The sequence below is a fragment of the Dermochelys coriacea genome, chromosome 1 (genome assembly GCF_009764565.3).
Source record: "Dermochelys coriacea isolate rDerCor1 chromosome 1, rDerCor1.pri.v4, whole genome shotgun sequence".
NCBI classification, from domain to species: domain Eukaryota; kingdom Metazoa; phylum Chordata; order Testudines; family Dermochelyidae; genus Dermochelys; species Dermochelys coriacea.
This window is the reverse complement of record NC_050068.2, coordinates 232,062,568-232,075,901: the sequence shown is the minus strand read 5'-3', so window position 1 is coordinate 232,075,901 and position 13,334 is coordinate 232,062,568. Positions and strand designations below refer to the sequence as shown.

General features: G+C 40.4%; 2 protein-coding genes across 8 annotated transcripts in view; one reads left to right on the top strand and one right to left on the bottom strand.

The window, feature by feature from the left end:
* LMNTD1 (lamin tail domain containing 1) overlaps positions 1-588 on the bottom strand; it is a 297,660-nt gene extending 297,072 nt beyond the window's left edge. For 2 of the 5 annotated variants that reach the window (XM_043516229.1, XM_043516238.1), the window contains exon 1: positions 113-578. In XM_043516229.1, the coding sequence (XP_043372164.1) occupies positions 113-138 (26 nt within the window). In that variant the 5' untranslated portion in view covers positions 139-578. Of the gene's footprint in view, positions 1-112 lie in introns of all 5 variants that reach the window. The other 3 variants (XM_038374598.2, XM_043516215.1, XM_043516236.1) reach the window with 2 other exon arrangements.
* Positions 589-929: 341 nt separating this feature from the next.
* RASSF8 (Ras association domain family member 8) overlaps positions 930-13,334 on the top strand; it is a 121,661-nt gene continuing 109,256 nt past the window's right edge. Inside the window, exon 1 of one of the 3 annotated variants that reach the window (XM_043516265.1) lies at positions 930-948. The gene's annotated coding sequence lies outside the window, so the exon portion shown is untranslated. Of the gene's footprint in view, positions 949-1,280; positions 2,141-13,334 lie in introns of those variants that run through there. The other 2 variants (XM_038374517.2, XM_043516262.1) reach the window with 2 other exon arrangements.

Here is a 13,334-nt window from a genome sequence, read left to right as displayed (position 1 = left end):
CGGGTGGTCAGAATCGATAGCTTCCGAGACGGGTGAATGAAAAACAAAACCTAAGACCGACAAACCAAAGAGCATGCAGCTGAGCAACGCTTCGTCGATAGCTCTGCCTGACCTGTTATCTCCCATGGGAAGTCGCATGCTCGCCTCCTTCCTCCCGGCTCCCAGCCCGGCTGGGGCTGATGCAGACGGCGGACTCCCAGGAGCGTTGGGAGGGCCGAGGCAGCGCTTCCCTGAGTCTCACAGCCCTGTTCCGGGGGGCTGGCACGGGAGAGTCTCTTTTTAGGGGTTCTCCTTCAGAGCAGGTTTTAAACCCCCTCAGGGAGGAGGATATTGCACACACGCCCGCGTGCTGCAGTCAGGCACTTCCCCCCCCCCTTGCGGGGACGTCTCCCTCTCTTCGGGGCGCTGGGCGGGCAGCCCCCGGGGATGTGGGGGGACGGGGCTGGGCTTAGCGGCGGCGGCTGCTTTAAGAGCTCCCACAATGCCGCGCTGGTGCCCCCGTTCCCCTCTCGCTCCCGGCCGGGGGCCGGCGGCGCCGCCGCGGTGCGCTCTCGGGAAGCGGAGCACGGGCCGCCCCTGTGCGAGGCAGCCCCCGCCGCGCGCGTGCACGCCCACAGGGGAGGAGCTGGGTGCCCGGGCCCCAGCAACGCCGGGGCAGGGGCGGGGGCGGCGGCGGCGGCGGCGGCCGCCCCACGCTCCGCAGCCCGCCCGCAGCAGCGCCTGAGCTGCGCTCTCCCCCTCCAACCCCCTGCCGGCTGCGCTTGGCCGCGAGGCGCTCGGGATCCCCCGCCCCCTTCCCGGGCTATTTGGCCGCTGCGCAGGAGCGGGCTGCCCGCACTTGGCGTTGCTGCCTGTCCGGAGGAGCCGGTGCGGGGAAAGTGCCGACTTGCCAGCGCCCAGGGGACCCCCCCCCCGCCCCGCCTCGCCTCGCTTTGCCATGGCCGAGCTGTAAGTGCAAACTTCGGGGTGGTTTTCCCGGGAGAGCCCCCCCCGCTCCGGCAGCCGCTCTCGGGCTCTCGCTCCCTCCCCTGCCAGGAGCCCTCTCGCTCCCTTCTTATTTAGCAGTTTTCCTCTCTTGTGTTTCCCTGCCTCCTCTTCCTCTCGCTTTCTGTTGCATTTCCCCCCCTTCCTCTTCTGCGTTTTTTTTTCAGTTCCCTTCGTATTTCCCCTTCTTCTTTTTTGTTTTTGGCAGTTTTTCTCGTTCTCCCTTTTTTCCCGAAGTCCCCTCTCTCTTGGGTTTCGTCTTCCTTTCTCTTTTTTTTTTTTTTTTTTTGTTTTTTCAATTTTTTCATCTCCCTTTTCCCGTCTTGCCATTCCCAACTTTCCCCTCCTCTTTGCAGTTCTACCTTCAGCCCTTATTATTTACTGTTTCCGTTTGCATTTTCCCCTCTCCCTGGTTTTCTCCTGCTCGTTTCTCTTCCTTCCTTGTACGTTTCCTCTCCCTTCCTATTTCACTTTTGCCTGCCTCCTTGCAGTTTTGTCCCCTCCCCCGTCCCTCTTTTATCTTCTGTCTCTTATAGCAGCCGCATACAAGTCTTAAAAAGTAAGAGGTATTTTTCTGCGTCCTTGAGACGAGAGGTTAGAGACCACTTTTCCTGAGCAGAGGAATCTCTGGCTCCTTTTTACTTACTTTTTCTTTCTTTCCTTGCTTGCTTGCTTGCTTGAATGGAAATTGGGAAGTTTTTGTTTTGTTTTTTTGGCAAGGTGGACTGTTTTTTTGTTTGTTTTGTTTTTGTTTTGTTTTTGTTTTTCCTGTCCAGGCAGTGACGGTTGGTTTGTTTGGTTAATCTTTCTTATTACCCTCCCCTGCCCCTTCTCCCCCCTAGTAGAGGGGGAAAAAAGATAAGTAAATCTGTTTTGCCAGCAGGGAATGGATCAGATTTTAGGAACAGTGGGAAGAAAGCTTGAGTGACTCATGTATAAGAACAAGGCTTGGAACTTTAAGGGATAAGGAGATGGATTTTGGTCCCTAGTTTATGCAGTAGTGAAGATTGTTGTAAAGGTCTGTGGCTATTGGTGATTTCTTGTTATGGAATACATTTTTTAATTGTTTTTGTCATATTCCTGTGTGCTAACTCCTTTTGCTTCTCAGTTAAATGTCATTTTGATGTGACCAACAGAGCCACACATTAAACTGCAGGTCAATATTACCCTTGGATTTGATCAGTGTTGTAAATATGAAGGAGATGGAGGGTACACGTTTTGGCATGCTCTGTAGAATCACACCTGTCACATCTTGCATTTGGACCCTTGCAAAGATATCAAAGCTTGACATAATAATAATAAAAACCACTAGACGGTAATTACATCCAGGACAAAGTGTGCTGTACTGTGGGTTATGAAGTCTGGCTTGTGCTTTACTATATTCTGCAAGTCCATAGGCAACATCTCTAGTTAAAATTAAACATGCACTGAACTGTAGAGAAAGAGTAAACCAATTATCTGTTGATCTTCTATGAAGATACCTGGTTAAAGTTTTTTTAGTTGATTGTGTTGTATGACTAACAGAGAACACTAACCTGATGGTCTGATTATATTATTTTAGCAAAAATGTGTATAATTCATGAACAAAATGCTGACTACTTTACCTAGAATTCAACCTGTCAACCTGTTAATCTTGGTTACGTTGCATTAACCCACTTATATATTTTCAGAAAATGCCATTACAGGTTAATCTGTTGCCTCCCTTCTCATTTTTTATGGGTAAAGGGGTAGGGGAGTGGGTCAATGTTTTCAGCAATTAAATTTTGTTTAGTTTTAAAATGTTATTACAAAATAGGTAAGACTTGACATTTAAAAAATTACTAAGCCATAAAAAAACAATTTTTTCAATGAAAGACAGCACAATGAATTCTGTCCCTGGGGAACAGAAATGATTATATCTCCTTCACAGAGTTGTTCTGAAAAGACATACTACTCAATAACAAAATAATTTGTATAATGCAGCCTCTACAGCTATATAAGAACCTGTAAATCCACTTCCTCCCTTCTTCCCTCCCTCCCCCAAAAGAAAAAACCATCCCCATTGAAGCTGACCCTGCTTATTTAAACTAGTCAGCTAATAAAAAGATGGTTCTTTGGCTGTACAGAGCATGCTGGAGACGAAAAGAAAAACTCTGAATGGGTTCATAGAAGACAGATCAGGAACATAGCAAATGCTATTGGCAACAAGCTTGTGAATCTTTTAAAACTATATATTGGACTTCATTCATTGGTGGTGTCCCCAGTAATCTGAAAGAGCATGGATTCTGTTTCTACTTTCCACTTGAATGGAAGTGGGAGCTTTACATACAGTACCCATCTGGTCTACCCATCTGTACCTGAGAATGATGGTGCTGAGCTTTTCATTCATGTCTGTAAATTACTCTAAGATCATTTGTTGAAAGCGACTATGTGCAAATGTTAGTACATTTGCTTAAAAAGGACAGTGCTTTAGAATACCAGTTGAGGAACCATATTTGTTAGAATATTCCATGTGTATTCATGCACTATATTGTTTTTTATAAAGCTGCAAAGTATAAAAATTCCCGATGCACACAATTTATTTTATGGTTTGAAAGTAATATACCGTACATGAGCTGATGGGAATTTAGTGTTGGCTTGAGACATTTGGAGACAGAAGTTCTTTTTATCCACAGAGCAAGCATGGCTTTGACATATCAGTATATGCATCCTCAATACCGCATGTGTGTATCTCAAACCTGACCTGAAGGAATAGTTCCATTCTTATTTCTTAGCTTCTTTGCAGACACTGCAGAAAGGAGACCTATTAGTCTAAATTGCAGTGTGGAGAAATGTTCGCTAGGAACTGGACTGTGCCATCAACTCTGATGCATACAACTTCTGATCTTATTTGCTTTTGTAATATCTACAAACAGCATGGCCAACCATAAGCATTTAAAAATTGAGTCATGTCCCAAAAATCATGAGATTAAAAAAATCCAAACATTTGGGGTTCTTTGTATTGCCTTCTGGTTTCTGAGCCTTCAGGGTGCACTGAAGAGTCCAGGCTGTAATCTCAAATATTTGCTTTTCTGAAAGGTTTAGGATCAGTCATAATCTAGATTCTGATGATGTAGTGTTTGGAGAACTAGTTACAGGAGTGAGATTTTTGCAGCATCAGGCCACAATATTGTATGGATGGAACATCTTTAGACTTGAGTGCACTCATCATCTTTAGCTGTAGGGATGACTAAATTGCTTGCTGTCAGAACCCCAAATTCTACCTGGACAGTTAGACCAAAGTATTCAAACTGAGGCATCCAAATAAAAGTGGCCAGACTTTCAGTCAGAGGTCTAACATTGAGTATCCACAACTGAAAATTTTGCCCATAACTAAGTCAGAACTATTTTTCAGTTGGTGAAAGGAAATTGACACTATTTTCTCCTTTTTGACACTAAGAGGAGTTTGCCTAAATCTTTTGTGCATTGGCAGAATATATGGGTTCTTTCTACAGGCCTGTGTCAAGTTGTGTGATAGTCCTCTGATATTCTTGGCTGTTAGATGTTGAGTTGAGAGCACAGAATTTGCTCTAGATGGGACAGGAAAATGGGATTATCTACAGCACATGAAGTTAATATTTGGTGAGTCCCCCACAGTAATTACAGCTCCATCAGTCTGTAGTGCTTTCATTCATATCATTGTAAGTTTTCATTTTTTTGTTGCCACAAATTAGTGAAGACTTTGTTTTGGAATTTGCCTGTGAGGATTTAAGCAGCGGTTCGCTTCTGTAGGAAACACTTCTGTTAATTTTAAGGAAAAAATTGATTGTTGCATTACATATGCATAATGCATTCCTGTAATAAGGTCACCTTTTAATTTAGCTTGTCTTGTTTACTCTAATATTGTGTTAGAAAAAGGGATTATCCCCAACAAAAGAAATCTCAATTCTTCCTACAGTCGAGGATTATTGAACAAAATGTCTTGCTGTTCAGTATTGTCGTTGCATTCGATGTTGTATGATAACACATGTTGTTCAGCTGTTGTTGATTCCTCAGTGGCATAGACTTCAAAGGAAGGCAGTGAAAGAGAGCCATGGCAAGAGAAAAAAGAGTTTAGTTTCAGTGGTCTGTACCATCCAGCTGTTTAAGTACTTTACAGAACTATCGGAGACTGTTCAGGCATTCAGTTAGGGCTGACAAACAATTACATCTGGAAATGGAACCTACTTTGGAGGACCACCTAGAGGGAAGCTAGCATTTAAACATTGCCTATTTTATCAGTGCTAAGAACTTCAAAATCCCTTTTCAGTAAAGAAGGATGAGGCTCTTTGTCAAGGATGCCTTTTGATATAATATTGACTTTACCTAATTCCTGGTGGTATTGTGCTCTATTTTATTTATGTAAAAATTTTGTTCTTCACTTTATATGGCATTATTATAATGAGAACAGAAAAAGAAGAGAAACAGCTCATGTAGGGATGCCCTCTCCTTTCATAATTGAAATGATTGATTTATTCATGTATTTTGCTAATACTAGAATTGTATTTATATAATACTCTTATTGGCTAAGTATCCCAAATGCTTGCAAAAAATCGTATATGGATTTAAAAATCAAACAATATTAATGAAAATCCTCATAAAACCAACACGTTCTGCCAAAGGCCTTGTGAAACAAAAAGTCCTTTTAAACCTTAATAATTACAGCTAATTCTTTTATCGTCCTCCAGTTTGAGCATGGAGGATATGTTTTCTCTTTGTGTTTGTTTTTCTCTGTTGAATTGTATAAGCTACATATTAATCAAATATATTTGCTCTATCAATTTGTCTATTGCAGTGCTGCTAACCCCAAGATTTTATCTTGAGTTTTGTGATTTTTATTTGGTGTTTCACTTAAATTCCCTATTCCTGGAGTCAACTGATTACGTGAGAATCTCTGATTTAATTTAAAAATAACTTTCTCGCTCTCATGGTTTCACAGTAAAGCTTGAAAATGTGACCCAAGTTCACCCTAAAAGTTCAGAAATCAAAAGGCCAAGAGAAAGAACCCAAAATATATATTAAAAATATCATGTGTTTTGGGACCTGACTCATAATTTTTGAGAGACAAGGTGGATGAGCCAATATCTTTTATCAGATCAACTTCTCTTGGTGAAAGTGTCCTGGGACCAACGTGGCTACAACTACACTTCATAATTTTTGAACATTTAGTGTCAGCAACATTGATGTTGTAACCTATTCACATTACTTACTTGTCTGTAGAGGGTCCAGTCTCCTGCTCTTAGTGCTAATGGGAATTGTGTGCACGTTGATGGGAGAACAGACTCAGTAAAGAAGGTACTTTGGGTCCCAAGACTTCTGATACTTTTTTTTATTAACATGAAATACCTGCATGGTATGGAGTTTATTTTGGTAACTCTGAATGTTATTGGTCTTTGCCTTTTTTTGTTGACTTTGACTTTTATCTCTTGAGTGCGTGGTTCATTCTTTCAGGTAGCTGCTGTAGTGAAGTGTTCTCTCTAGTATTTTAAGATAGCAGGATTTAGCATTTGCTTCAGAATTTTAATTGTATATTTATTTCCCTGTTGCTCTTTTGAGGGAATGTAGATGTACAGATACTCTTCTTTTCTGCCTGAACTTTCTTTTCCTTTGCCCCAAGGTTCAAATTGGTAGTCTGAATTAATTTAATAAGGCAAAAGTATTGTTCTGATAGTTGTACCACAAATAACCTTGTGTATTATTCTTCCTTTCATTGCAACAATACTTAACATGTATTGTTTCTGACAGACCCCTCTATTATGACTCTGTATCGTCCAGTTCTGAAGTGGCTGGGGCAGTTTCAATGCTGTCTTTCACATTTGGAAATTTAAAGTACTGCATTTCTTCAACTGAATTGAAAGGAAATTAGAGAATAATATCTTCTGGTCATTAGTCTTTTAAATCACTTAAATGTGTTTCAGACTTTTGTTTTTAAAGGGGATTTAGAATCTTCCCAGAAACCTTCCCCCCCCCTCCCCTTTAAATGTTGGCTTTATCATTTAAATTCAGCTGTTCCCTAAAGCTGTGGGAGGTGAGAGTCAGGGGAAACTTCCACTTGCAAAAAGTGTATACAAAAAAAGAAGATAGTGTGGTCGATAGGATAGAGCACTGGATTGGGACTTGGGACACTTAGGTTCTATTCCCAGTGCTGCTATTGGATTACTGCGTGACCGAGAACAAGTCGCTTCACATTTGTATACTTCAGTTTCCCCATATGTAAAATGTGGATAATGATACCGATACTTTGTAAACTTCTTTGAGATCTACTGATGAAAAGCACTATGTAAGAGGTAGGCGTTAATCCTTAGTTCCAAATAATGAGTAGGTTTTTCTCGACATTTTGATGGTGGTGATGTTTTAAGATTGAACAGTTGAAAAATAACCCCATACAAAAGCTCTGAGTACCTTGACAATAATTAGGCTAACAATAACTACCCAGCAGCATTAATACTTATGTACGGAGAATTTAACCATACCAGCCAGCAGCATTAAATAATTGGAGATAACAATTTACCTTAGCTAGCAGATAACAAAAATGGAAAAACTCTAGAAAAGCTTCACATTCCCAAATCATACCCAGTTACATACCTTTGTACAGCACACAAAGGAGATTTTGGAGTGAGAAGCAATGTTCATCGCTCTAGGCTTAAGGAGAGGATATAAGCAAACCCTCACCTTGGTTCCTCTGGACTTAGAATACAGGCAGAAGAAATAACGAAAAGGCAAAGAAACCGTAAGTTATCCAGTGTGTATATGTCACAATATTCCTGGGGATGAAAGGCAGAAAAAGGCCAGAGTTAATAGTTTTTTTTTTTTAAGTAGCTAGCAATCTAGATAGGAGTTGTTTAAATGTGCTATTAGTTAATATTGCTAGCCATACAAATGTAATGCTAATATCTATAGTAATATTTATTAACACTAATACCTAGAGTAATTAGCATTCAAATAGAAACGTGGCAGGAAAAGAGTGTCTTAGCACTTGCCAGTCAGAAAGTGACTTTAAAAAAAAAAACAAAAAAAACACCTTACTCATCAGTGCTGCTCCCTGTGTATATCATATCTGCTTTCTTTGGACCTATTCCAAGTCCCACTGAAGTCAATGGAAGACTTTTCATTGATTTCATTGTGAGTCAGATCAGGCCTTTATTAAGTAAAGCACTTCTGTGATGTGGATTGGACACCCTGCGCAGGCCATGTGTTTCAAGCAGTACTGATGAGCAAAGAAACTAATGGAGAACAGCAGCTGAGTGTTGTGCAATACTTCCACCTCATTTTGGATTGGAGAGAGGCGATCTGATTTTGTGGTGAAACCCTTTGCTAGAAACATTGTTCAAACTCCAGAACTGTAGGTAAACCAAGGATGAATTAGCAAGAGTTTACAGAATAATCTGACTGGAAATAAATGTGTTTTTAACAATTATTTCTGGCATATGCTTTCATTCCAATAACTAATAAGATAGCAGCAAGCTGTTTAACTCTTGCTATACAAAATTAACTTTCATTTTGGCTTTAGACTGTAAGTGACAGAATACGCTAAACCTGGTTGTACTTTGCTTCTCCGAAAAAAGAACTTTGGGGCAAATTATAAAATAGGTAAATATTTGCACCCCTTATTGCAGTGCCATGTTCTGAGGCACTTGGTAGCCCTGAAAGTTTAACAAGCTGTTTTTCATTTGCTTGTTCTCTCTGCATAAAACAGCAAGCAAAAAGTACATTCTGAAATTGATTAGAGCAGTGGTTCTCAAACTGTGGGTCGGGACCCCAAAGTCTTGCGACCCCCTGTGAATGAGGTTGCCAGAGCTGGCTTAACTTGCTGGGGCCCAGGCCGTAGCCCGAACCTCACCACTCAGGGCCAAAGCCGGAGGGTGTCAGGGCTCATGTTGCAGCCCCCTACCTGGGACTGAAGCCCTTGAGCTTCAGTTTTGGCCCCCCTGCCCAAAGTGGGGAGGGTGCTCAGGCTTTCGCCTCCCCACCTGGAGCAGTAGGGCTTGGGCGGACTCAGGCTTTGGTCCCTCCTCCTAGGGTCCTGAAGTAATTTTTGTTATCACAAGGGGGGTGCAGTGCACTGAAGTTTGAAACTATGATCTAATCCAGGGGTTCTCAAAGACAGGTCTATGGTAAATAGTTTTGTGAAGTCGGTCAGTGCGACACAACCTCAGGAATCTTGGCACAGAACTTGGACTGTAGTACCACAGGATTCCAGTCGTCCTTGATCTTCTGGAAAGGTGAAGAACTTTTAATTCCTAATACCAGTTCTCATCACGCTGTGCTAGGGATTGACCAAGCAGCGTAAGGAAGAAGGAGACCCATTTTTATACCTGTAGACTTGAAATAAAAGAAATCCCTTTATATTCGGAAATATCCAAGTGGCATTTTTTTTCACATCTGTGTGGTTTTTTTTTTTTTTGGCTGGGACTAGAAGTTCCAAAATACCACAACTACAATATTCATTGTAGTATTTTCAGATGGGAGGTATCCTATGAGAGATTTCCAGCTCAGTCTTGTAGATGTAAATGGGCAAGAGGTTTTGTGTGCTTATCTGATCCCTTTCAGGTTTACAATTGTATTCTCTCTGTCAAATTTCTGACCTCAATATCTGAGCATCTTCAATTGTTGTTGTTACTGTTTGTATTACAGTAGCACCAAGAGGCCCCAGGTCACACAGCAGGTTGTAGCAGAGTCAAAAATAGAATTCAGGTCTCCCAGATGTGTGCAAAAAGAAAAGGAGTACTTGTGACACCTTGGAGACTAACAAATTTATTTGAGCATAAGCTTTTGTGAGCTACAGCTCACTTCATCAGATGTATCCAATGAAGTGAGCTGTAGCTCACAAAAGCTTATACTCAATAAATTGTTAGTCTCCAAGGTGCCACAAGTACTCCTTTTCTTTTTGTGAATACAGAGTAACACGGCTGCTACTCTGAAACCTGTAATGTATGCTGAATCTTCTTAACCCCTTCACTGTTGATTCCACATTCACCTGCTATTGTTCTTTTAATTAGTGGACTGTTGGTGTGCTCAATGCATTAAGCAGCACAGTCAATCCTTTCTACTCTGATGTATCCTGAACTTTTTGCCATTTCTTTTACTAGGAGATGTACATAATATAAATGGATAATCTCTTGAGCACCTCTTTTGTCATGATCCTGACTTCTTCCACGATATGTTCTCTCTTCTTCCTCTGAGGAGACTGGTTTGTTTCTAGCAGATCCTCCTTTGAAAAAACTCAAGAAAAGAACATTTTAGCAATTTTTTTCTCTTGGGTCCTTCACTGACCTTTTGTGTACTTGACAAAATTGTTTTTTATTTTTCTGTGGTTTTCCTTTCATTCTCACCTTTTTAATCTTTTCAGATGACTTCTTGTAAGTGTTAACTTGCTCTGTTTTACAAATCCATACATGGTATTGTGCCTTTTTGCCTTGAATTAATTTTAATTTAATACAAAAATTACTATGGTGTGTAAATATTTTCTGTATATATTACTTTGTATGCCACACAATAATATTTAATTGATCAATAATGATGGGTAAGAAACAGCATAAATTTCCACTTTCACCTCCCCCAAATTAATCCTAGATCCTGAGAATTAACCCTATATCAGAGTGAAGAGCATTTTAATTGAAGCTATTTTGCAACCTCAATTGTAGGATATGCTAATAAAAACAGATAAAAAATACATATCATAGGGTGACAAATGCAGAAGAAAATGGATTGCATGGTTTGGATTTCAGTATAGGGAAAAATAAAATAGCAAATGAGATACTCATGGTATGTGGCAAAAAGTTATGACAGATTATTCATATCAAAATCATTGTTGCATAAATAGTGGTTCTTTCGCACACATTCCCCTTCTAAGTGCCAGGAAATACATAAAATAAACTAACATCAAAATTCAGTTGCCAACATCTACTTCTCAGATAAAACAAGAACTTCTCTAAGAATAAATGTCCACATTATTTTAAGAACTCTAAGGAATTCTTCCCACTTACTGATATCAATTACTGAACCTCGACTCTCTCAAAAAATTCAAGCATTCTCCTTGGAAAATAGTTCTGAATACAACTCTTAGAAAACTGAATATTTTAGCTAAGCGCTTTCCTGTGTTCTTTATTTACAGCTGTGAACAATGGAAAAATAAGAATCAGTTTCATCTGCTCTTATTTGTCCCCATGACTTGGAATATCTGAGTCCTAAACTACAATAAAAGATTGATACAGATCTTAATTATACTAAAAAAGTAATGTTGTGTGACTGTACGGTTCATAGGACTGGGAATAGAAGAGGCTATTAAGTTGTTCACCTCTAGGTTACTAGTTCAGATGCTACCTAGTTCAATATAATGACCAAAACTTGTTAGCATTTGATTGCTGTCCTGCTATTAATGTCATACGAGTTGGTCTCATTCAAGTTTATAGATTACAAAAAATGCCACAACTGTTTCATATTGATTCTTATATTGGTAGCCTCAGGAGAGAGGCACGGAAAATGAAATATACTTTATTCATGCTGAAAAACTGAGCGTCAGACTTGATTTATGGAGAAGTAACAAATATTCTCCATTTAATAATCCCCATGTTACTGAGCTACGTACCTGCTCCCAGATCTGTCTACCAGGCCTGTGATGCTTTTGTATCTCAGTCTGCTTCAATGTGAGACTGCTTGTATGGACAGTTTTCATTGGTTTTCATCAGTCTCATGCTCATGATTCTTGAGACAACAGGTTTATCAGGTAAACATAACTTAAAATCTTGGACCTACATCTTGGACCTAAAGAAGCTAACTACATTTTTTTTCTAGCAACTGACACTTATCAGGAAAGATCGAAAAGACAAGTCTTTGCTATGTCTGAATAACAATGACAAGTTTTGCCCTTTCACTGAATTACAAACCTTTGTACGTGAGTAAGATTTATTATTGCCCCAAATCATTATAGACATTAATTGAACTGATCACATGCTTAAGGTTCAACACATGTGAAAGTGTTTGCAGGATCATCTATCTCAAACCCCTGACTTCCGAATTGCTTGAAAACTGCTCTTTCATCCTATCAAAGAGACAAGGTGGGTGAGGTGATATTTTTTTTTATTCGACCAACTTCTGGTGGTGAGCGAGAGAGAGACGTTTTCGTGCTTACACAGAGGTCATCTTCAGTCCTGTGTAAGCTCGTTAGCTAGTCTCTCTCTCTCCAACAGAAATTGGTCCCATAAAAGATATTAAGTCACCCACCTTGTCTCTCTAATATCCTGGGACCAACATGGCTATAACAACACAGCATACTTTCAGCCTGTTGTTTGTCGAAATTGTTTCGTTAGTCCAATTGCTTGTCTCCACTTTTGTAATAACATAAAATATTTATTTTAATGTGTGAGTGGGGCAAAAGTGGATGACTAGATTTTGTGTGAGAGATGTTGGTATGAATATTTAAATATATGCATTCAGGAAATGCTTTCAGCTTTATTGATACGCTCTTTTAGATTTTTTCACCACTGAATGTGTCTGTAACAGACAATGTCATGAGAGAACAGAATACCTTCTGACCTGCTGTTATCTGAGAGATGTACAAGTATTTCAGATGTCTTGAACAACTTGTATTTTGCTTTGGGTGACATGATTTCAAATGAACCTCTCCATTATTTGCCAGCATAACCAGTGTGAGTGAAATGTTTTGAAGAGAGTAAATTTCTTTCTCTTGCTCATGTTGGCATGAAGCCATGCAGCAGAAACCTTTTTACTTGCAATGTGAATGCAAAGAGAAGTAGAACAAGAAGGGAGGTTTACTCTGTGATGGCCAGGATATCTCACCCTCACTGTGTTCCTGCCTGTTTATGGCAGGAGGTTACTCCAGCTCTAAGGTGAAGCTGGTGAAAATGTCAGAACTTGACAGCTGACGGGTTCTCTCCTCTTTTCCCCATCTTTAATTTGGATCTTGTTTCTTAAATAAATCAGCATACTGCATGTAGCTCAGGCTCTGGCTCTCGGGTTAAAAATAGCATTGTAGACATTCAAGCCTGAGCTGGAGCCTGGGCTTTGAGACCATCCCTCTTGCTGGGTTTCAAAGCCTGAGCCCAAATGTCTACACTGCTATTTATAGCCTGTAGTGTGCGCCCTGCAAGGCTGATTCAGTTGACTTGAGCTTTGAGACTCACTGTTGTGGGTCTTTTTTGCAGTGTAGTAGAATGGGACCTGCCAAGGCCACAAAGAGTGTGTGTGACAGAACTGGGATCTGAAACCTCATCTCTTGAGTCTTTGTGCAATGACTTAACTGCAAGGCCTCCTTTTCTTTCCTCATCCTCTGTTATAAAGTGTACAGTTGACCCAGTGTTTACCGACAGACTGAAATGGTTTTTGCCTGTCTT